The 25,168-nt window shown below is 43.0% G+C and overlaps 2 protein-coding genes across 2 annotated transcripts; one reads left to right on the forward strand and one right to left on the reverse strand.

Moving 5' to 3' along the window:
• Positions 1 to 2,223: 2,223 nt before the first annotated feature.
• Positions 2,224 to 8,207, reverse strand: CRYAB (crystallin alpha B). Its single transcript, XM_060787644.2, has 3 exons — positions 7,929 to 8,207; positions 2,740 to 2,862; positions 2,224 to 2,560 (listed from the first exon to the last, which is right to left on the reverse strand). Exons 1-3 carry the CDS (start codon positions 8,115 to 8,117, stop codon positions 2,357 to 2,359), a joined length of 516 nt encoding a protein of 171 aa, XP_060643627.1. The 5' UTR covers positions 8,118 to 8,207; the 3' UTR covers positions 2,224 to 2,356.
• Positions 8,208 to 17,306: 9,099 nt separating this feature from the next.
• HSPB2 (heat shock protein family B (small) member 2) lies at positions 17,307 to 24,710 on the forward strand. The gene is made up of 2 exons (XM_060787679.2): positions 17,307 to 17,711; positions 23,348 to 24,710. The coding sequence occupies exons 1-2, from the start codon at positions 17,414 to 17,416 to the stop codon at positions 23,791 to 23,793; spliced, it is 744 nt and encodes a 247-aa protein (XP_060643662.2). The 5' UTR covers positions 17,307 to 17,413; the 3' UTR covers positions 23,794 to 24,710.
• The last annotated feature ends 458 nt before the right edge of the window (positions 24,711 to 25,168 follow it).

The following is a 25,168-nucleotide window of genomic DNA, read 5'->3' on the forward strand; positions in this document are numbered from 1 at the left end:
CTCATGTATTTCCTGATGCCCATATGAATTCTGAGGCCAATTTAGATGATAATGGGTTGAGTAGTGAAAATCCTACAGCCTTCGAAAGCGAAAATCAAGATTCCCATGAGAACATACATTCCGAGCCAAGCGGAAACGGTTCACTCCCTTTTCTTCCCAGTTTTAGCTCTCTAGAGAATCAGGCACCTGGCCTGCCTAATGAGGATAGGCGGGGGCAGATTTGGCAGAGTCGGGGAGAAGCCCAATGTTTACGCAGGTCAGCCAGATTGAAGGAAATCCAAACAAAATCTTCAGGTGTGTCTCGCAATAGATTTCTTGGCCTTAAATATGACTGTTCTGAATACAGCTTCAGACCAGGCATCGTTCCAGATTCATGTGCCAGCGTTTGCAGGTCTCCTGATTCAAGTAGCGTTGTTCCTCGGAGGTTTTCTAGATGTCCTAAGTACGGTTAGTGATTTGCTAACAGGTTCCAGGTATCAGCAGTTTTGCTGTGGGTTTCATGTTCTTGTTTATGGACATTTCTTGTTGCTGATTTTTACTGTGGCTTTTTACTTTTGCATTTTCCCCTCTATTTTGTATTCATCTTTTATCTATAAAAAAGGATTGTTCCCTGAAGCCAAGTGTGGTGGATTGTTGTCTGAGGGTTCAGTTTCCTGCTCTGGGTTGCAACACTAACATTATATACTGTAACTCCTGAAACATAACCTACATACCGTATATACTCGAGTATAAGCCGACCCAATTATAAACCGAGGTACCCAATTTAACCACCAAAGATGGGAAAACTTATTGACTCGAGTATAAGTCGAGAGTGGGAAATGCAGCAGCTACTGGTAATACAAAATAAATATAAATACCAATAAAATTACATTAATTGAGGAAACAGTAGCTAAATGTTTTTCAATGTTTACATAAAACTGTAATTTAAAATAAGACTGACCAACTTTGATTAAACCATTATTCTAACCTTTTTCAGTGTAAATGTGCTTAGGTATCCTTCCAATAATAATAAAGAGTGTAAAATAATTAATGTAATCAACAACAATAAAGTAAAATAATAAATGTAATAATAATAATAAAAATAGAGTAAAATAAATGTAATAAAATAATAATAGAGTAAAATAATAAATGCAATAACAATAATAAAGTAAAATAATAAATGAAATAATTATAATAGAGTAAAATAAATGTAATAAAATAATAATAGAGTAAAATAATGTAAATTTAATAACACCAATAATAGAGTAAAATAAAAATGTAATAAAATAATAGTAATAACAGAGTAAAATAATAAATAACTTTGACTCGAGTATAAGCCGAGGGCAGCTTTTCTAGCCTAAAAAAGGGGCTGAAAAACTAGGCTTATACTCCAAAACTATGCTTATAAGTCCAAAAGTCTGGTATATATACATAACACAACAACAAGTAATCCTGGGTACAATGTCCTATTTCGGGGAATCCTTCATCAGATTGTGTTGATTTACAAATAGTCTATAACAGTCTTTTGCAACTGGAAATAACTGTTTGAGCTTTACATGAGCAACAGCATGTAAGTCCATTATATTTCTATATATTTTTATAGTTTGTATACTTGTCTAAAGGTTTGTAGAACATATGGGGGTGTTTATACATATCTATTTTGGTTTATTCATTACAGTTACTGTCAGTATGTGCCCATAATTTGTTTAGAAGATCAGCACGAAAAAGCCTTGAATTGAAACAGGACTAAACAAGTGTAATTAAAGAGACAGCAATCTATCCATAACAACATACAAGGAGATCTTGAGACCACAGATTCAAGAATATAACCGCATATCAAAAGACTTATAGACTATTCTGTTTTCGCCATCTGCTTCTTTAGCCCTGGAACTCAACAAAAAAGCTCCTGTTTTGTAGCAAATTTCCTATGAGGCCAAAACAGGACATTGTACCCAGGATTACTTGTTGTTGTGTTATGTATATATACAACACTTTTGGACTTTTCTCCTTATGATACTTATATAGGTTATGTTTCAGGAGTTACAGTATATAATGTTAGTACCCAGTTGGGACTGTAAAGAAAGATTATAAAATTGTTTGTGAATTGATACGATTTTCGTTATATCGCAATATAGATATCTGTGCCTAATTGTCACTTATTAGTAACCAAACCTGTCCCCCTTGTTCAGAGTTCACCATAAATAAAACCCCGTTTCAAAGAACTGGGGGGAAGAAGCCCCTGGATGCTTTACTCATGGTCTTTATTTGTTAGTAAACAACCTCATTTGCTTCACAAATAAATAACAACAGCTGCTCATCGGTGCCATCTTCTCGCCTTGTGTCCAGTGGGCGTCCTCTGGTATAAAAGGGGCCAGTTCTACTTCTTTTGCCCGGCCGGCAGCGCCGGTTTCTCCTCCCTCGTGATGGGGATGGTCCGCTCGGGCACCTCCACTGCCTTCCGTGGTCCATTCACCGTCAGAACGCCGTCCGAAGAGAGGGAGGAGGTGAAGGAGAGCGGGTCCACGTCGGCCGGGATCTTGTACTTCCTGCTGAACTCTCTGGCGATGAAGCCGTGCTCGTCCTTTTTTTGGAGGAGAGGAGAAAGGAGTGGGATCGTGAGCATCCTATTGGGCAATCCGGGCGGAACAGACCCTTGAAGTGGGGGGGTATGCTATCTCTCCCAAGCCATCCTTTTCCTCCCACATTTGCCTCCCCATCGCCCTGAAAGAGGAAGGCTATTCAGGCCAAGACCAGACCAACCTGGCGCTCTTCGTGTTTCCCCCACACTTCAATCATGTCCCCCAAAACCTTCACTTTAAGCTCCTCGGGAGAGAAGTGCTTCACGTCCACGTTCACAAAAAACTTGTCTTTATCCATTCGCATCTGTGGACAAAGAATCTTATTTGAAATGGCCAAAATAATACGATGTTTCATAACTAGAGATCCTGGGAACAGAAAGATGTTTTTTCCTCTCCCTGGAACTAGAGCCAGAGTCTATTTTTAAATTGTATTTATGCCCCTCTTTTTCTCCCAATTTGGGACCCGATGTGCATTACATTATAAGTTAAGATAGGACTAAATAAGACAAAGTCTTTAAAAATTAAGTCATAACATTGAAAGGTGTCAAACTTGTGTCCCTCCCGGTGTTTTGGACTTCAACTCCTAGAGTTCCAGACCTTTGGACAAGATGGCTAGGGCTTCTGGGAGTTGGTTTAAACACATAGAATCTATCTATCTATCTATCTATCTATCTATCTATCTATATATAAATGTAATGTTCGTTTGTGGGATTAACATAACTCAAAAACCCTACTGGATGAATTGACACCGAATTTGGACACAGTACACCTATCAGGCCAACGAGTGACCATCACCCGTAAAAATACTGAAAAACATAGCATAAAGGACTTTAAAAGCCGAAAAACAAAAGATACATTACAACGCATGCCCAAAACCACATATATATACGCAAACACAAATATACACAAATATACACACACATATATACACACACAAAACACATATACACAGACTGCCACAGCCACACATGGTAGGGGACAGCTAGTCTATATAAATAAAAATGTAATGTTTGTTTGTGAGATTAACATAACTCAAAAACAACTGGGCGAATTGACACGAAATTTGGACACAATTCACCTAACAGTCCAACAGTCCAAGTGTCTATCACACACACAGAGAACCCCAGCAGAACAGATTTAAAAAATCCCAAAAATACACCATATATACATATACACATACACACACACACACACACACACATATATATACATACACATACACACACACGCACACATTCATACACACACACATATATGCACACACACAAATATACACATATACACACATATACATACACACATATATACATATACACATGCACACACATATACACATACATACACACATATAGAATCATAGAGTTGGAAGAGACCTCATGGGCCATCCAATCCAACCCTCTGCCAAGAAGCAGGAATTTATACACACAAATATGCATATAGACAAGCACACACATATACACAATATGCATGTACACCTATATATACACCTATATATATATATATATATATATATATATATATATATATATGCAAACACACATATAAACCCAAATATATACACACAGAAAACACATATACACAGACAGCAACACATGGCAGGGGATGGCTAGTAGTAAATACACAAAATACAGCATATCCCATTACAAGACCTTTCTGTCACAACCTATATAAATAGAAAGGTTTTCAGTGAGGAATCCTAGTGGTGCAATGGATTAAACTCTTGTGCTGGTAAGATTGATGACCGACAGGTCATAGGTTGGAATCTGGGGAGAGCAGGTTGAGCTCCCTCAGTCAGCTCCAGCTTCCCATTCGAGGACATGAGAGAAACTGTCCATAGGATGGTAAAACATCAAACATCTGGGTGTCCCCTGGGCAACATCCTTGTAGACTGTCAATTCTCTTACACCAGAAGCGACTTGCAGTTTCTCAAGTTGCTCCTGACATGACAAAAAAAAAAGTGAGGAACACAATGAAGTATTTTTGAAGGCTTTAATGGCCAGAATCATTGGGTTGCTGTGAGCTTTTGGGGCTGCATGGAACCTCTAAACATGCTAGCCACAGATGCAGGCAGAACATTAGGAGAGAATGCTGCTGGAACATGGCCATACAGCCCGAAAAACTCACAGCAACCCAACACAAAGAAGTGATTCCTAAGCTTAGGAAAGAGATGAGTTTCTGCAGAACGAGGAGAACAATACAGTCAGTAGGTCTTGAACCAGCAATTCTCCTTCTTGGGTCTTCTTCAAATACCATAAGCTTGTGGACAAAGTTCAGAGATTTGGAGAACTGAGTCCTGAAGCTTTTGGAGGGCAGAAAGCGGAGAACCTTTGACTTAGATGGCCTCAGATAGAAAGTCATAGAAGATGTGACTCTTGCGTAGGACTTCTGCATTTGGGGCAACATGCTATTGACTAAGATTATACTTTTGGGCAAATTTGCTAAATTGTGAAGCAGTCTGTTGACTTAAGCATGGGCAAACTTGGGTCCTCCAAGTGTTTTGGACTTCAATGCCCACAATTCCTGGCCTCAGGCCCTTTCCTTTCCCCCCTCAGCCGCTTAAGCGGCTGAGGGGAAAAAGGAAAGGGCCCGAGGCCAGGAATTGTGGGTGTTGGAGTCCAAAACACTTGGAGGACCCAAGTTTGCCAATACCTGGCTTAGATGCTCCTCTGATCCAGCTACAGTAGGACCATTCTGCCATTCATAAGGTGACAATGTAACTCCAAATGTCTTGGTTGTGATGGATCTTCCATACTTACTTTAAGAACGCCAGGAAATGTATTGGCCAACATGGAGACTTTCCATCATGGAAAGCAAGGCGAGACCCACCAAAGCCACCACATTATTATTATTATTATTATTATTATTATTATTATTATTAACTTTATTTGTACCCCGCTAGCATCTCCCGAAGGACTCGATGCGGCTTACACAGGCCGAAGCCTCAAAACACAATACAATAGAAAACATAACATAGCAATAACAAAGCAAATCAAAACAATTAAGCAAAACAACAACAATGGCAATACATCAAGACATTATTAAAAACTGGTTCGGCCGGCGCAATGGGGTACAGGGTTAAAAGTGCTGAAATGGCAGGAGGGACGTAGGATTAAAAGTGCGGTGTGCAGCAATATTAGTTGTGCTAAAGTGCTACTAGGACTTGGGATGGGGATTCCTAATCTGAGAAGGCACAACGGAACAGCCAAGTTTTTAAATTCCTTCTGAAAACTGCTAATGTAGGGGCCTGTCGGAGATCTTTTGGAAGGGCGTTCCAGAGTCGGGGGGCCGCCACGGAGAAGGCCCTGTCCCGTGTCCCCACCAAGCGCGCTTGCGACGTAGGTGGGATCACGAGCAGGGCCTCCCCAGATGATCGGAGCGAGCGTGTGGGTTCGTAGATGGAGATGCGGTCACGCAGGTAGGGTGGTCCCAAACCGTTTAGGGCTTTGTAGGTGAGCACCTGCACCTTAAATTGGGCTCGGAAAATAAATGGCAGCCAGTGGAGCTCCTTAAACAGAGGCATAGACCTCTCTTGATAATGAGCCCCAGTTAGCATCCTGGCTGCTGCCCGCTGGACCAATTGAAGTTTCCGAGCCGTCTTCAAGGGCAGCCCCACGTAGAGCGCATTGCAGTAGTCCATTCTAGAGGATGAGCCAGTGTTGTGAGCAGTAAACATTAGAGCAGAAAAGGTACAAAGTATGGACCTTGAGATGTTGGGTCTCTGCTTCCAGCACTCCTCTCCCTTGGGTACATTGTCCAACCCTACTTGGAATTGTGATCCAACATCATCTCTAGAGCTGTGCATTTCTCACCCTGGTTTAAGCCTCTGATGCCACCTTACTTGGGTAGATGTTTTCTCCATTCTCTCACTCATTCTGCAGATATTCACCCCATTCTTAAACTTAGAAGTTGCTTTGGATAGTGTTGAATAGTTAGATCAGTGGTTCTCAGCCTTCCTAATGCCACAATCCCTCAATATAGTTCTTCATGTTGTGGTGACCTTCGACCATAACATGATTTTCATTGAGACTTCATAACTGCAATGTTGTTACTGTTCTGAATCGTAATGTAAATATCTGATATGCAGGATTTATTTTCATTCACTGGACTAAATTTGGCACAAATAACCAATACACACAAATCTGAATACTGGTGGGGTTGGGGAAGGGGATTGATTTGGTCATTTGGGAGTTGTAGTTGCTGGGATTAATAGTTCACCTACAATCAAAAAGCATTCTGAACTCCACCAATGATGAAATTGAACTAATCTTGAACCCCCACAACCAACAGAAAATACTGGAAGGGTTTGGTGGGCATTGACCTTGAGTTTTGGACATCCAGAGAGCACTGTGGACACAAACAATAATGGATTTGGACCAAACTTGGCATGAATACTCAATATGCCCAGATGTGGACACTGGTGGAGTTTGGGGAAAATAGAGTTTGACATTTCGGAGTTGTAGTATCTGGGATTTATAGTTAACATAAAACCAAAGAGCATTCTGAACTCCACCACGAATGGAATTAAACCGAAGTAGGCACACAGAACTCCCATGACCAACAGAAAATACTGGAAAGGTTTGATGGGCACTGACCTTGAGTTTTGGAGTTGTGGTTCACCTACATCCAGAGAGTACTGTGGACTGAAACAATGATGGATCTGGACCAAACTTGGCATGAATACTAAATATGGCCAAATATGAATGCTCATGGGGAAAATAGACCTTGACATTTGGGAGTTGTAATTCACCTATTTATTTATTTATTTATTTACTTTGCTTATATACCTCTGTATCTCAAGCCCGAAGGCGACTCACAGCGGTTCACAAACAGTAAAAACAGTAGAAACAGCAGTGGTTCCATACAACATATAACAATTGACTTAACACATTATCCATAAATTACCAATAAGCAATTACAATGCACAATTATTACAAAAAACAACCGTACCCAATCTTCTCATCATCCAAGCGTAGTCCAGGTTCGTTGTCCATTGTTCCACTCCTATGTTCCATTACCAGATTGCACTAAATTACTCAAACGCCTGCACTAAATTACTCAAATCTACATTCAAAGGGCATTCTGAACTCCACCAACAGTGGAATTGAACCAGTCTTGGCACACAGAACCCCCACAACCAAAAGTCTGTGGAGGACTTTGCAACCCCTTGCCTTAGGAAGACCCCCAGGTGGAGAAACACTGAATTAGATGGATTTCCCAGGGCGATGTCTTCCAAAGGTAAAGCTTGCAATGTCAATATCCATCGGTGGAGGACTTTGCAACCCCTTGCCTTTGGAAGACATAGACCTGTGAAGCATTCCCATATCTGCACAGAATTCCCATATGAATGAATACAAAGAGGGGCGTTATTACCTCTGCGAATCTGTTTTCCAGCCAGCCAGTGTTCCTGAGATAGTAGGGCCTCCAAAAGAAAGAACTAAAGGACCAGGAGGCGGGGAAGAGTTCGGATTCGGCCAGGTGTTCCCCAAAAGTCTGGTTGTAGATGCGACTGGGCACGGCGGCGGGCTTGCGGAAGAAGGGATGGTAAACGGAGATATCCATCTGGGTTGGTCCCGGGAGGAGAGGCAGGCAGAAACAGGCTGCCCGGCCAAGGCAGCGAGGAGGGCTTTATATGCTGCCCGGGTGCCAGGCGGTGCCCAGGGATGAACCCTCCAGAACGGTGAGGTCAGGCCTTTCCATTATCTCCCTTTCCCCCCCACCGGCACCATTCAGGCAGATCAGCTGGTGATTTCACCCACGTTGCTGAAAAGAGAATGCCGCTGAATTCTCGCAGGTCAGCATGAAACCGTCTCCGTCCCACACTTGATTATTATTATTATTCCCCCCCTGTCTTTATAAAAACACCAGCAGTTCATTTAGGCTGAGCTGGCCACATCGGATGCCAAGGCAAATCACACGGTCGTTCCCTTGTGTCTCCTCAATAGAGTCCAGTTTGTAAATACACCGCACTTTGGGTGCATCTACACTGTCCAATTCATGCTCTTCGATAGCAGTGTGGTCCACAGACCACAGGCTGAGAACCACTGATCTACAGTGTAGAGTGATTGCAGTCTGAAACCACTTTGACCATCAAAGCCACTTTGGTGCTCTAGAACCGAGCTTTCCACACTGTGTGGCAGCATGTTTGTGCATCGCCTGCAATGTGTAGGTGCGTCACGCAAACGTAATACGACACCTCTGAGTCTATGTGAAATAATTAATGACTCATATATTTTTTAAAAATATTATGTTATATCCCCATACGTTTTGTCCTTACAATGTATGTATGTATGTGTTTGTATCTCTTACAAAGGATCGTTTTGCGAATCAAACCGAATTACTGTGTCGCGAAATGTTGCCGGTCCAAAAAATAATGCGTCACTGACACAAAATGACATAAAACTGATCCACACAATAGAATAAATGCAGCTCGACACCAGTTTGAGCTATGGCTCAATATTATGGAATCCAGGGAGTTGTAGTTTTTCAAGGCCTTTAGTCTTCTCTGCCAAAGATGGCCGCTGCCTCACCAAACTACAACGCCTAGGAATTATTTATTTATTTACAGTATTTATATTCTGCTCTTCTCACCCCACAGGGGACTCAGGGCGGATTACAATGCACATATACATGGCAAACATTCAATGCCATTAGACATACAACATATATAGACAGACACAGAGGCAATTTAACATTCCAGTTTTCCGGCTTCATGAGGATAGGCTTGATTCTGGCCACAGGGGGAGCTGCTGCTTCACTGTCCACTTGTGACACTGAGTCCTTGATGGAGTACTTCCTCATTCTTATGCATGCTGCTGGAAGGTTTTTATGGTGTCATAAATTATTTGAATTACCTTCCCGCATAAAACGGTACTTACATTTCCTACTTGACAGATGCAACTGTCTTTCAGGCTGCATAGGTCAACAGCAAGCTAGATTATTAATGGTTGGGATCTCACTCCAACCCAGGCTGGCTTGGAACTCATGACCTCTTGGTCAGTAGTGATTTAATGCAGCTGGCGAGTAACTAGCTGCGCCACAGCTTGAACTTCAAGCGACATAATACTGCATTATGTCTTTTGGGCTACATAGGTCAACAGCAAGCTAGACTATTAATGGTTGGGAGCTCACTCTGACCCAGGCTGGCTTCAAACTCATGACTTCTTGGTCAGTAGTGATTTAATGCAGCTGGCGAGTAACTAGCTGCACCACAGCTTGAACTTCAAGCGACATCATACTGCATTCTGTCTTTTGGGTTACATAGGTCAACAGCCAGCTAGACAATTAATGGTTGGGAGCTCACTCTGACCCAGGCTGGCTTCGAATTCATGACCTCTTGGTCAGTAGTGATTTAATGCAGCTGGCTACTAACTAGCTGTGCCACAGCTTGAACTTCAAGCGACATCAAATTGTATTATGTCTTTTGGGCTACATAGGTCAACAGCAAGCTAGACTATTAATGGTCGGGAGCTCACTGTGACCCAGGCTGGCTTCGAACTCATTACCTCTTGGTCAGTAGTGATTTAATGCAGCTGGCTACTAACTGGCTGCACCACAGCTTGAACTTCAAGCGACATCAAATTGCATTCTGCCTTTTGGGCTACATATGTCAACAGCAAGCTAGATTATTAATGGTCGGGAGCTCACTCCAACCCAGGCTGGCTTGGAACTCATGACCTCTTGGTCAGTAGTGATGACTTCTTGGTCAGTAGTGGTGACCTCTTGGTCAGTAGTGGTGGCCTTGGCCTCTGTAAGCCGCATTGAGTCCTTTGGGAGATTTTAGCGGGGTATAAATAAAGATAATAATAAAGATAATAATAGTAATAATAATAATAATAATAATAATAATAATAATAATACAGCTGGCTACTAACTACTTGCACCACAGCTTGAACTTCAAGCGACATCAAACTGCATTCTGTCTTTTGGGCTACATAGGTCAACAGCAAGCTAGACTATTAATGGTCGGGAGCTCACTCCGACTCAGGCTGGCTTCGAACCATGACTTCTTGGTCAGTAGTAATTTAATGCAGCTGGCTACTAACTAGCTGCGCCACAGCTTGAACTTCAAGTAACATCAAATTGCATTCGTGCCACAGATGCACCTAATGTGGCTCATGAAACTCATGGCAACAAAATGCAGTGTTGTTTTGTTTACGCTGGGAAAAAGTTGCTTTTGGGGGACTACAACTCCCAAATACCCAAACCTTGCCTTCCGACAACTCCTTCCCTTCCATTGGTGCCCTATTTGGGCCCGAACCTATGACTCCATCCTCCATCCCAGAGGCTTTTGACACGGATGCTAAGAATAACGAAGTGACTCATTGCGCCAACTGGGTGGGTTCAATCCGGAACGTGGGAGCAGGCCGCCTGAGCGTGGAAAGGCTTGGTTGCCAGCCTTGCGCCGCCTTCAGCTGAGCATGAGATGAATGCGGCCAAACCTGTCTCTCTGTTCCTCTTTCCTCGCCCTCATGCCTTTTCTATGCAGCGCCTGGGAAATGCAAATACTACCTTCGGTTTCATTGAAACTTTGCATCTCCAAAACCCTTGGCAGCTGAAACACTCCATCCAAACCTATAAAAAGTACATTCAGTGGATGGTTGTCGACTTCCTGATTTTTCATTCTTATTGAGACGGTTGTTTTGGATTTTACATGTTAAATCAATAAACCAATTGGATTACAAGTTGCCTGGAAATCTATATATATAAAAATGCTCTGTGCATAATGAGTACCTTAAAAACAAAAGAACCAATGACCGAAATCACACCAAATTTGGCAACAAATCGTCTCACAACACAAGGAGTGACCATCACTCAAAAAATTATGATTTTGTCATTTGAGAGTTGTAGTTGCTGGGATTTATAGTTCACCTATAATCAAAGAGCATTCTGAACTCCACCAACCATGGAATTGAAGCAAACTTGGCACAAAGGACTCCCATGACTAACAGAAAACACTAGAAGGGTTTGGTGGGCATTGACCTTGAGTTTTGGAGTTGTAGTTCACGTACATCTAGAGAGCACTGTGGACTCAAACAATGATGGATCTGGACCAAACTTGGCATGAATACTCAATATACCCAAGTGCAAACACTGGTGGAGCTTGGGGGAAATAGACTGTGACATTTGGAAGTTGTAGTTGCTGGGATTTATAGTTCACCTACAATCAAAGAGCACTGTGGACTCAAACAATGATGGAATTGAACCAATTTTGGCACACAGGACTCCCCAGACCAACAGAAAACACTAAAAGAGTTTGGTGGGCATTGGGAAGGAAGGAAGGAAGGAAGGAAGGAAGGAAGGAAGGAAGGAAGGAAGGAAGGAAGGAAATAAAGAGGTACCGAAGGAAGGAGGAAGAGAAAGGAGAAAGGAAAGAAAAAGGGAAGGAAAGGCAGGAAAGAAGGAAGGAAGGAAACAGGGAGTGAAGAAAGGAGACGAAGAAGTAGAGAAAGGAGGAGGGAATGAAGGAAAGAAAAAAGGAAGGATGAAGCCAAAGAGCCAAAGAAGGAATGAAAGAAAGAAAGAGGTAGAGAAGGAAGAAAGGAGAGGAAGGGAGAAGGAATAGTAGGTACCTCTCTTTCATAATTGTCCAGATATCTACCTCTACTTTGAAAAGTCTTACTATAGGCCACAGCAACGCATGGCAGGGCACAGCTAGTCTTATATAAAGGGCAAAATAAATGCATAATACAAGGCGTGATGGATATCGTTTCCATTCCTTGTTTTACTATAGACACACAACATATATAGACAGAAACGCAGAGGCTATTTAACATTCCAGCTTTTTCATGAGGGTATTCTGGTCACCAGGGGAGCTGCTGCTTCACCATCCATTTGTGACATTGATGAAGAACTTCCTCATTCTTTGCATCCTTGCTGGAGATTTTTATGGCGTCGTAAATTAGCCTCTCCACATAAGCGGTAACTAAATTTCCTATTTGACAGATTCAACTATCTTTCGGGCTGCAAGCTACACTAATTGGTCAGAAGCTCACTCCAACCCCGGCTGGCTTCGAACTCATGACCTTAATGCAGTTCAAAAACATGCAGATGTGAGTAGATCAATAGGTACTGCTCCAGAGGGAAGGTAACAGCGCACCATGCAGTCATGCTGGCCACATGACCTAGGAGGTGTCTACGGATAACGCCGGCTCTTCGGCATAGAAATGGAGATGAGCACCAACCCCCAGAGTCGGACTCAACTAGACTTAATGTCAAAGGGAAACCTTTACCTTTGACCTATGCATATTTGCACTTTCCTGGGGGCCCTGTGAATGCGGAGGGTGGATTGTAATAGCAATAATAGGGATTACATTCTGTCTTCTGAGCTGGACGCAGAGAAACCCAGACACTTGCAGCTGGCAAGGATTTTTCGGGAAGGCCTCCTTCTCTGGTTTCGTCCCATGTAAATAACAAGGGAGCCCGTGCACCTGTTGCCTCGGAGGACGCACAAAGCAGCTCTGGTTTCGCACGAGTATTTCTTTAAAACCGATGAGCGAGGGCTCCTTGGAAGCAATGCTAAACTAGCCCCTCCTTGCATTCATTCCTCGACTGGATAGCCCAGAGCAAAGGGCACAGAAACCCAATAAACGGCCATACTTTTGACAAGCCTGCAAAACAGGAGGTTGATAATATGCGGGGTTTTATAGCAAGGAAACTCAAGAGGTGGAATCTAAAGCCAAGTTCCCCTTTGGCACACCTCTCTTGAGTATTGATTGCCTTTGTTTCCTTGTCTTCTTCCAGGGTTTTAGGACAATGCACTCAGGGATGGTCCTGTTTACCTTTGCAACACCCTTGTGAGGTTGGATAGGATGGCAGAGAATGAGGCTGGCTCTGCCCTGCAATATAATAGTGAATGTAGTGGTGCAGCTATAGCAGGCATGGGCCAACTTTGGCCCTCCTTCCAGATGTTTTGGATGTCAACTCCCACCATTCCTAACAGCCTCAGGTCTCTTCCTTTCCCCCCTCAGCCGCTTAAGCGGCTGAGGGGGAAAAGGAAGGGGCCTGAGGCTGTTAGGAATGGTGGGAGTTGGAGTCCAAAACACCAAAGTTGGCCCATGCCTGAGCTCTGCAAGTGCAGCATTTTCCCGAAAGAAGCACAGATGGTTCCCTTTGACATTAATGGTGTAACATTAGAAAATGTTTACCATTTCCGTTCCCTTGACAGTCACCTTTCCACAAAAGTCAACATCGACACTGAAATACAACACTGCCTGAGCTCTGCGAGTGCAGCATTCTTCCAAATGAAGCACAGAGTGTTTGAGGACCAGGACATCTGTAGGGATACCATCTACAATGCCAGAAATACAGCGTAATGGTGTAACATTAGAAAATGTTGACCATTTCCGCTCCTTTGGCAGCCACCTCTCCACCAAAGTAAACATTGACACTGAAATACAACACCGCCTGAGCTCTGCAAGTGCAGCATTCTTCCAAACAAAGCACAGAGTGTTTGAGGACCGGGACAACTCTAGGGAGACCAAGGTGCTTGTTTATAAAGCTATTGTCCTCCCAACTCTGCTATACGCCTGTGAAACGTGGACTGTCTACAGACATCAACTCCTGGAATGATTCCATCAGTGTTGCATCTGAAAGATCCTGCAAATCTCTTTTGAAGACAGACGGACAAACGTCAGCATGCTAGAAGAAGCAAAGACCACCAGCATTGAAGCACTGCTCCTCCGCCATCAACTCCACTGGACCAGCTACGTTGTCTCTCACCATTTCCAGAAAGCAGCAACTCTCCACCGAACTCAAGAACAGGAAACGGAATGTTGTCGGATAGGAAAAGAGATTCAAAGATGGGATCAAAGCCAACCTTAAAAATTCTGGCATAGACACTGAGAACTGGGAAGCCCTGGCCCATGAGCGCTGCAGCTGGAGGTCAGCTGTGATCAACAGTGCTGTAGTATTTGAAAAGGCACAAATGGAGGGTAAAAGAGAGAAACGTGCCAAGAAGAAGGCGCATCAAGCCAACCCCGATCGGGACTGCCTTCCACTTGGAAACCAATGATGCAGATCAAGAACAGGGCTCCACAGTCACCTACGTACCCACCACCAAAACACTTAAAGGACCATCATCCTCAGACCATGAGGGATCACCTAAGTAATTAAGTAATTTAGAGAGGTGAAAATGAAGACCTTGTTCTGCCCCGTAAGAATGTTGCCACTCTCCAGCTCAAGTTTTCCTCCAATCCCCAAACTTCTAGCATTGCAATAAACTCAAGAGCCTTTAGAAATTGTTGCATGTCAGTCTGTTCGGCCTGTGATTATGTCTGATGTTCATGCTGAAGCTCACAATGGGAATGATGTTCATGTTGATCTTCATGATAGGAATGATATTCATGTGGATCTTCGTGATAGGAATGTTGCTGATGGGAATGGGGATGAGGGGTTGCATGGGCCTGAGCTAAGAACTGTTTCAGGAAAAGATTCACAAGGCCACATTCCCGAGAGAGGCCTCTCACCGCTTTTCTCAGAGCAACTGTCTGAAAATGATGCTGAGATTGATTTGCTAGGTGCAGGAGTTAATGGGGGAGAGGATAGTGAAACCTTGTGCAGAAAGCAAAGTTTTAGTAAACAGAGGTCGAGCTTTCAGAGACTGAAGCGATCAGTCTGGCTACAGCAAAAGAGAGATAACAAATCGTTATCTGTTGTTATTTTATCACGGTCTTACTTTCAAGTGCTCTGAGTTTCATGTACCCAGTTTTTGCCAAGCTACAGTTTTGTTTCATAGTTTCAAGTGCCTTATTCCATGGATTTCTATGTACTCATGGATCTTGCTTTCCTTTGAAGCTTATGGACTATTTTGGATTTTGGATCTTTACTTCTTTTGCTATTTCTTACTCCTTTGCCTACATATATTCTACAATAAACTGCTTGCTGATTTTACCAAGCTGGTGTTGTATTTAAGGTCAGAGGTGTTCCTACTCTGAAATACAACATGTTGGCAGTTCAAGCCCAGGTCAGGTTGAGCTCCCATCATCAGCCCAGCTTAAACAGCAATGTGAGTAGGTAAATAGGTCCTGTTTTAAACAGGGAGGTAATAAAACGTGCTCATAAGGACATGCCAACTACTCAATTGGAGGACGTCTACGGACAACAAAGCTCCTTGGCATGGAAGATGGAGCGACAGCACCTCCCCATGGCTGGAGTCGAGCACAGCCTCCAGATGCCGGAGATGGAAAAAAATGGGAAAGCCTTTCCTTTGAAGTTTATGGACTGTCTTGGATTTTGGATCTTTACTGTTTTGCTGTTTCTTACTCCTTTGCCTACATGTATTCTACAATAAACTGCTTGCTGATTTTACCAAGCCGATGTTGTGTTTAAGGTCAGAGGTGTTCCTGGTCTGGCGCATGACAGAAATATAGTTTAGGCAACCAAAACAAATGAGATCCCAAGAAATGGAAGTATCCTTAAGTCTGAATGATTTCTCATTCTCCGCAATGCCAGAAACGTAGAGCAGGAAGGACACTTCCATTTCCCCGAGGCAAGCCACTTATTTGGGGGCAATGCCCTTGTTTCCTTTTCCGCATTGCTAAAACTCCTCCAGGCTCAGGTTGAGTTCTTTTAGAAAACACATTGTGGCTGAAAGCTGGTGAGAGAGTTTCATAGATATTATCAAACCTACAAGGTGTGCATATTTGCATAAAATGCAAATGATGACATACACAAAGCCTGCTTTGCTGTTAAGCTGATACTGGGAGCATGGGATTGTTGGACAGATCTGGTTCAAATAGCCTTCCCTTTTAAGTATGGGACCCAGGCAAGAGCCACTTCTCTAGGGCTCCATCTATACATGCATTTTGAAATGTTGTTTTCCTTTGTTTGGGGAAAGAAGAACCCTTCCTTGAGTCTCTGTGTTAATAAACTGGTCATAAATCAAGAAATCCTGTGTGTCTCTGCTCAAAAATAAGTCCCGCTTTGTTTTAGGAAGAACTGCATGACGTTGGTGCAACTCCTGAAGTTGTAGCCTTCTAGCAGCATGGATACGAAAGGACGCAGCAATGATGCAACTGGATTTTTGTGGAGTAAGAGCTCATCTGTAAAAGGGGAATGTAAGCTTTGGAGGCCCCTTACGCCCTTATATGTGACCATCCTGGCTGGAGAGATTGCGGGCGAAATAAATGCCTCTATTGCAAAGGCTGCTCGGGCACATTCATGTCCAGACTTACTTATTTACTTAGGCGATCCCTTGTTGTCTGAGTAGGATAGTCCTCCAAGATCGGTGTCCTGGCGGTGGGTCCGTATGTGGCTGTGGAGCCCTATTCTTGATCTGCATCTTCTCCCACAGTGAGAACATCGGTTTCCAGGTGGAAGATGGTCCCAGTCGGGGCTGGCTTGATGCGCCTTCCTCTTGGCACTTTTCTCTCTTTCGCCCTCCATTCGTGCCTCTTCAAATTCTACAGCACTGCTGGTCACAGCTGACCTCCAACAGTATTCCAGATATATAAACTTCACTTGCCTAGTTTCCAACAGATCCCACAACATCTGAGGATGCCTGCTATAGATGTGGGAGAATTGTTGGGGGAGAATGCTTCTGGAACATGGCCATACAGCTTAGAAAACTCACAGCAACCTGACTCTGTTTAGCTTCCAAGATCAATCAAGATCTGGTGCCTTCAGGGAATTTAGGCTTGAGAAGGTACATACCAAGCACCTCACAAAACGCACTTTGTGGACTTAGAAGGCCAAACTGAGCTCTCCGATTCGTGCTTTTGGCTTTGCTCATCCAGTTGTCCTTGTAGGCCTTGCTGGCTCGAAGGAGAGTGGTGTATTCCTGACATTTCTAACAGCTGTGCTCACAATTGTTGGAGACAGGCTGCCTCTAAAGCACGGAAAGATGCCTCTTAGGTGGCATGTTGATATGGCGTTGGGGTCGTCCTGCCTGCGGTCTTGGCGTTCCACAGCCAGACGGTCTATTTCGGTCCCTATTTTATCACGTTCTCCTCCTCCTCCCGGAGGAATCCACTCCGAGGAAAACATTGCAATCTGGACGCAGCCTTTGGACCGGAGAGGCCAAAACAGGGAGCTTGAGAGGTCCATTCCTCCTTGGGAAGACCATGTCTGACCGAACCGTCCCTCACGCCCACCCCATGAGCGCAGAATACGAGTTTGCCAACCCCAGCAAGATTTACGACCAGAATTTTGCAGAAGGTAAGATGAGAAAGTGCAATCTGGATAGGTTTCCATTTTATTTCCTCTGTTCGGAGAGGAGATGCAGATGTTTTTGTATCTCCAATGTTGGGTGGATGCTTCTCATTCTGGGACATCTATGAGTGATGTGGAGTCTTGAATATCCATCAACCTCTTTATTCAAAAATGAATACAGCAGTCTTTCTCAACCTGGGGGTCGGGACGCCTGGGGAGGGGTCACGAGGGGGTGTCAGAGGGGTCGCCAAAGACCCATCAGAAAACACAGTATTTTTTGTTGGTCATGGGGGTTCTGTGTGGGAAGTTTGGCCCAATTCTATTGGTGGGGTTCAGAATGTTCTTTGATTGTAGGTGAACTATAAATCCCAGAAATGACACCCCCAAATGTTATTTTCCCCAGTGTCCACATTTCCCCCACTCCACCAGTGTCCACATTTGGGCATATTGAGTATTCGTGCCAAGTTTGGTCCAGATCTATCCTAGCTTGAGTCTCTGGATGTAGGTGAACTACAACTCCAAAACTCAAGGTCAATGCCCACCAAACCCTTAGTATTTTCTGTTGGTCATGGGAGTTCTGTGTGCCAAGACTGGTTCAATTCCATCATTGGTGGAGATCAGAATGCTCTTTGATTATAGGTGAACTATACATTCCAGCAACTACAACTCCCTAATGACAAACCCCACCAGTATTCAAATTTGGGCATATTGGGTATTTGTGCCAAATTTGGTCCACTGAATGAAAATACATCCTGCAAATCAGATGTTTACAAGACGATTCATAACAGTAGCAAAATCACAGTTATGAAGTAGCAACAAAAATAATGTTATGGTTGGGGGTCACCACAACATGAGGACCTGTATTAAGGGGTCACAGCATTGGGAAGGTTGAGAAACACTGGAATACAGAACTGTAGAAATATCACAATGTATTTGAACGGAACTTATAGGAGAATACATCACTGGAACCACGCTTTTGACACCTTGCTTTTGTATCTAAACGTGGTGTGGGCACCAGGAATATGGCCGGAAGAAGAATGTGAATTTCCAGTGTTGGAAACAATGTTGTTTTCCAAACTGACCCAACACTCAGGTCTAAACTTCAAGTAAACATCCTGTATTCTTTCCATGGTGTCACTTTGTTGTCTTCCCAATCTCCTAGACGTAACATTCTTGCTACATATTGTGTATATATGTTTGTTATGTTGCCTAAATGTTGCATACTTTATGTTAGAAAACCAACAATTTCCACATTTAGATTATTTTAGAACTGGTTGTTGGACCTCATCCATAATGAGCAATTTCTGTTGGAGCATGTACAAAAGTTAGTGTGTGTGTGTCAATCTAGAGAAATAAAAATGTAATGTTCGTTTGTGGGATTAACAGAACACAAAAACCACTGGACGAATTGACACCAAATTTGGACACAATACTATTATAATATATTTATAATATAATATAATCTATATAAATAAAAATGTTTGTAATGTTTGTTTGTGAGATTAACATAATTCAAAAACCGATGGACGAATTGCTGCCAAATTTGGCCACAAGACACCTACTAAGCCAAGGAGTGACCATCACTCAAAAAACGACTTTGTCATTTGGGAGTGATAGTTGCTGGGATTTATAGTTCACCTACAATCAAAGAGCATTCTGAACTCCACCAACAATGGAATTGAACCAAACTTGGCACACAGTTCTCCCATGACCAACAGAAAATACTGGAAGGGTTTGGTGGGCAGTGTCCTTTGGTTTTGGAGTTGTAGTTTACCTACATCCAGAGATCACTGTGGAGTCAAACAATGATGGATCTGGACCAAACTCTACACGAATACTCAATATGCCCAAATGTGAAGACTGGTGGAGTTTGGGGGAAATAGACTTTGACATTTGGGAGTTGTAGTTACTAGGATTTATAGTTCACCTACAATCAAAGAGCATTCCAAACCTCACCAACAACAGAATTGGGGCAAACTTCCCACACAGAACCCCCATGACCAACAGAAAATACTTCAGGCCATCCAGTCCAACTGCCTTCACCTGGGCAAGAAAATGTAATCAAAGCCCTCCTGACAGCCATCCCCCATGACCAATAGAAAATACTTGAGGCCATCCAGTCTAACTCCGTTCACCAGGGCAAGAAAACAGGGCAAGAAATACTGTTTACCCACAAACATAAAGAAAGCACATATATTAGAAACCAACACATTCACATTACTTTATTTTCCAGATCACCAGTCTGGGCCACAGCAATGCATGGCAGGGGATGGCTAGTCTATATAAATAAAAATGTTTGTGGGATTAACATAACTCAAAAACCACTGGACGAATTGACACCAAATTTGGACACAATACACCTGTCAGGCCAACGAATAACCATCATTCATAAAAACACTGAAAAACACAGCAAAAGAGACTTAAAAAGCCAGAAATTAAAAATACATTACAACACGTGCACAAAACCACATATATACACATATATACAAATATATACACATACAAAACACATATACACAGATTGGGACACAGCAACGCGTGGCAGGGGATGGCTAGTTATAAAATAAGATGCATGAAGCTGATTAGTTGGGCCATGTTTGGCCAGCTAGCTGAGCCTGGGTCTTTTGGCTACTGTTACATTTTTCAGGCTTGAGCTATGCAGGTGCTTGCAGAGAAGCAAAGAGAAGCAGATCAAGAGACAGAGTTTGGAGTGTGCTCTTGCTTCATGAGCTGCTGAAAGAGTTTATTCACATGGACAAAGAAAGACGATTTCAAATTTCTCATAAAAGGACATTATGTGAGTCGATGCAACTGATCACATGATTGTGAATATGTTGTTCTGAACTGCAAAGAGTAAACTACTTGTTTTTTACTGTTGGGTTAGGGTTAGGACATATTTTCTTTCTTTCTATGTGGCATATTTTCTTTCTCTGGCAAGGCAGTGTGTGGGCTGATCAAATGTGGACTACGCATGATTTTTATTTCGTCACCATTTCTGGAAATTTCATTTCTCATTAAGTCCTAAAACAGGTCATTTGTTTCAGATTTCAAATCAAAGCCAACCTGGTTTATTTATTTATTTATTTAGAGCTTTTATAACCTGGTCTTCTTGACCTCCGAAGAGGGACTCAGGCCGGTTCACAACAAGAGATTAAAAAACAATAGTATAAAAACATCACACTTCATAATACACTAATCCATAAAATACATTAAAATACAAACATATAATTACTTACATAAGGCCAAGTCGTCAGAATGAAATTACAATTCATCACCATCTGTCTGTGTGATCAAGAGTTATTGACTCACTCATCAAATGCTATATTCCAAAGCCAAGTTTTCACCAGCTTTCTAAAAGTCAAGAGAGAAGGGGCAGTTCTAATCTCCAGTGGGAGAGAGTTCCAGAGCTGAGGGGCCACCAACGAGAAGGCCCTGTCCCTGGTTCCCATCAGACACGCTTGCAAGGGTGGTGGGACCGAGAGCAAGGCCTTCTCGTTGGTGCTCATAGCAACTAAGATCTTGAAGATTGAAGTCACCCCATTCCTCATCTAAGAATTATGCTATTGTCACCAGGATTTGACTCTTTTTTTCAGCTTCTTTGCCTGAAAATCTGTGTGAAAGGATGGGCAATGGCTCCACATCTTTGGGCCAAGACTGTCCAAATCATACAGTTTTCTGGGTTTTGATATTGCAACTCCTTGCATTCCTCATCACTGACAAGGCTAGTTACTGGGGCTTCAGATTTGGGGTCCAACTTGGAAAAGGAGAATATGTCACGACCCTCAACTTCTGAAAACTACAGCAAACACCCTACTAAACAAGAACGAGATCTCTTCCAAATGTACCCATCGTTTGCTGATCCGGGACAGTTTGTGGAACATAGTTGGCAGGGAACAGCTTTGGGGAAATGCTGCCAAGTGGGGATTTTTCCTTATTATTTTTGGGAAGCCTAGTTAAGCGACGAAAAGCTGAGCTGGTGAGTTGTGCACAAAGGCCGGCTGGGAAAAGAATGCCGAAGGCAGCAGTAAACAGCCCGGCTCCCTTCAAGCACCATCCGTGCCCATGAAAAGGGGAGAGCCCCCTCCGAAAGAGGAGAGGTTGGCATGGCATGAAAGGGGCTTTTGTTCTTTGTGCCAGTCGAGCAATCCCCTTGGCGAGTGGCCACGGCCAGCCTTCGCTTTGCTTGCTGGAACCAACAGAAAAAGGGGTCCGACCAGAGCGAAGGCGATGCTTGTAGGCTCAGAAGAGTGACAGCGGCAACAGTGGGATATATGGGGGACAGCAAGGCAGAAAAGGGGGGAAATCCAAGATTAGGAGAGAAGGGGAAAGAGCATTGCCCAAAACCACCATCAGAAGGACTCCAACATCTACAAAGACCAGGAGCCTTCAGAGCTTGGGAAAGGTATTTCTTGTTTTGGAGTAAAGGCAAGATGATGTCCTTCAGCGGATGATCTCAGAGCTCTCCAATGAAAAGTGTGGCAAATGTGGGGCAAAGCAACATCAGGCTTTGATCCAAAGGGCTAAGCAATCACAAGTCCAAACACCATTCATTATCTTTTTCCTTATGTATACCCTGCTTTCCTCTCTTAAAGCGACTCTCAAGGTTATTAATCAGGAAGGACAGGCTGTTGACGTAAAATAATAATGAAAGATTCAGCTGAATGCTGATCTGTTTTCGTGAGCCTGTTCAACTCCATCTTGACAACAGCTGATGTCTCCCTATGACTTGTATTGTTTGATGAACTTTTCCATTTGTGCTATGCTAGAAATGCTCTGACTGCAAAGCTATGTGTCCAGGGCCAACCATTGGAAGCTATGGCTACATAGAGTGCCAGGTCTGTGGAAAGATCTTCATCAACAGGCAAAGTCTTAATATAATCTGGTCATACAGAAATGAGATATGGATAGCCACATATTCATTAGATATTGCTCATGTGCACTCATTCTTTATGGAGCTCTGAAGTTCTATAAAATATTGATGCTCAAAATAATCTCCAGCTTTTTCAGCCAGCATTGTGAGTAGGTTGAACTTAACACAGTGGTGGGATTTGGTAGATCCTTTAGCCTAAGTTATTGTCTATTATCTCTTTGCCTTGCAGATCAGTTTTAGGGCTCATCCTAGCTCTGTGTCTCACTGGGAGAGACAGTAGGATTGTTGTTGTTGCTCTTGTTACTCTTCTTCTTCTTATCCATCATCTTCTCCTTCTCCTCTATTTCATCTCCTCCATCTCCATCTTCTCCTCCTTCTCCTCTTTCACCTCTCATTCTCCACCCCCTTCTCCTTCTCCATCTCCATCTTCATCTTTATTTCCTCCTCTTCCTCTTCTTCTTCTTCCTCCTCCCCCATCATTTCCATCTCCTTCTCCATCATTTCCTTCTCCATCTCTATCTCCTTCTCCTTCTTATCTTCTGCCTCTTTCTCCGTCTCTTTCCTCCTCCTCCATCTCTTCTTCCTTCTTCATTTCCATCTCTTCTCCTCTTCCTCCATCTCCATCTCCTTCTCCTTCTCCATCATCTCATTCTCTTTCCTTGTCCCCCACCTTTCTTCTCCTCCTCCTTTCCTTCATCCTCCTCCTTCACCCCACTTTCCTGTCTTTATTGAGACTCAAAGACTAACCTTCACTCCTTTCCCTTTCACCCAGGCATTTCTGCAGGTGACATCCTGGCCCCCACTTTGTACCATGGCTACTATATTCGGCCCCGGATTAATAAGCAGCTAGACCGGGGCATCTCAGAGGTCAACCTCAATGACCACAAGTTCCAAGTCTTCCTTGATGTCTGCCACTTCACGCCAGATGAGGTGGCCGTCCGCACCGTGGACAATCTCCTGGAAGTGACTGCACAGCACCCACAGAAGGCCGACCGCCACGGCTTTGTCTCCCGCGAGTTCAGCCGCACCTACATTCTCCCTTTGGATGTCGACCCACTCCTGGTGAAGGCCACTTTGAGCCATGACGGCATCCTGTGCATCGAGGCCCTGCGGACAGGGAGGGAGGTGAAGGCCAAGGTCAACGAGGTGAAGATCACACAACAAGAACCTCCACCGGAGAAGAGAGGGAGCGCCGAGGAGGAAAAGAAGCAGGACTAAGTCTTCTTGGTGTCCACCAAGAGCCTGGGATTGCATTGCTTTCTCAATGAGAACTTGGTTCAGCTACAATGTAGAATCAATGTAGTTTGACACTTCTTGAATTGCCACGGCTCAATGGTGTTTGTAGTTTGACAATGCTTTTGCATTCTCTGCCAAAGTGTGCTGGTGCCTCCCCAAACTACAATGCCCAAAGCATTGCAGTATGGTGGTCAAAATAGTTCAAACTTCATTCATTCTACAGTGTAGATCCATCCTCAATTTCCCACAAAATAAAGTTTCCTTCATCCCTGCAGAGATATCAAAATTGATTCACCTCTCAAGCTGCAGTGCTAGGAATTTGGGGACTATCCCACTCATTAATTGTGAATTGGTGCCCTTGATTTCATTCATAATTACATTATTAACCCCAGCAAACAACACAGATACCTTTATGCTTCTCTTCTTGAAGTTTCTAGTTTCCATCTTGAAAGACATGATGCCCACTGCATCCCACCAGGTTTTTGTATTTCCCCTCCTTATTTGATCCAGGGATGGATATTATCTTCAGAGCTATATAATTTTCACTTGTGAAGATGAGCTCTGTAGAACCTGAAGGCTTGCACACGCTTGTGACATTTTAGTCATCCCAATAAAGGTATATCCTAACTCTGATTTGGGGTCCTACAAACATATATTGTCATTTTATTACAGTTTAAGTGTCAAATGTCCTACGAGGAAGGAATTCTTACAGTTTGATTTAATACATTCTTGTGGATATCCCCAATTTTCTGTCTTAGGACTCCAGTTCCCAAGACTTCAGTGGAAGAAGAGAAAGCTGCGAACCTATTGCCTTTTATAATATGAACAAACCCACAACAATTGTACTACAACATCCCTTCTACTAGCCACAAGTATTAAAAATGCTGCTCTGTCATCAATGGTCTTCCTTTTGCTCTCTTCTTGTGCGCATGATAACACATGGGATGTGTGGTTCCTTTTGATATGTGGTTGCGCTCAATGGCCAAAATGGCACAGTTGGAATTTGTGGCATTTATTTATAAACAAAAACACAGCATGACTCAAAAACACAGTATGGCACAGCAAGCGAGATATATATGCTGGATTTCGTATCACAAAATCATAATTCGACACTTCCCAAGTGTTTAGGACTGTGTGATGTATTTTCAAATGATGCGTGCAGATCCAAGTAAGGTGGCCTTTTTATTATTTTATTTAATTAATTAATTAATTAATTATTATTTCATTTATTATTATTCATTTATATTATGCATTATTATTTATTTTATTTATTCTGTTATTATTATTATTGCCCACCTTTCTCCCTTAACCAAGATGAATTGGTTCAAAGTGACATGGTTGAAATTCATGGCATGTT

The sequence above is a fragment of the Anolis sagrei genome, chromosome 7 (assembly GCF_037176765.1).
Source record: "Anolis sagrei isolate rAnoSag1 chromosome 7, rAnoSag1.mat, whole genome shotgun sequence".
NCBI classification, from domain to species: domain Eukaryota; kingdom Metazoa; phylum Chordata; class Lepidosauria; order Squamata; family Dactyloidae; genus Anolis; species Anolis sagrei.

Coding starts and splice junctions, on each gene's coding strand:
- CRYAB (XM_060787644.2), bottom strand. CDS start 8,117: ATGGATATCTCCGTTTACCATCCCTTCTTCCGCAAGCCCGCCGCCGTG. Junction 2,863..7,928: donor TGGAAAACAGATTCGCAGAG/GTAATAACGCCC, acceptor CTTTGTCCACAG/ATGCGAATGGATAAAGACAA. Junction 2,561..2,739: donor GGAAACACGAAGAGCGCCAG/GTTGGTCTGGTC, acceptor CTCCAAAAAAAG/GACGAGCACGGCTTCATCGC.
- HSPB2 (XM_060787679.2), top strand. CDS start 17,414: ATGTTGATATGGCGTTGGGGTCGTCCTGCCTGCGGTCTTGGCGTTCCA. Junction 17,712..23,347: donor CGACCAGAATTTTGCAGAAG/GTAAGATGAGAA, acceptor CCTTTCACCCAG/GCATTTCTGCAGGTGACATC.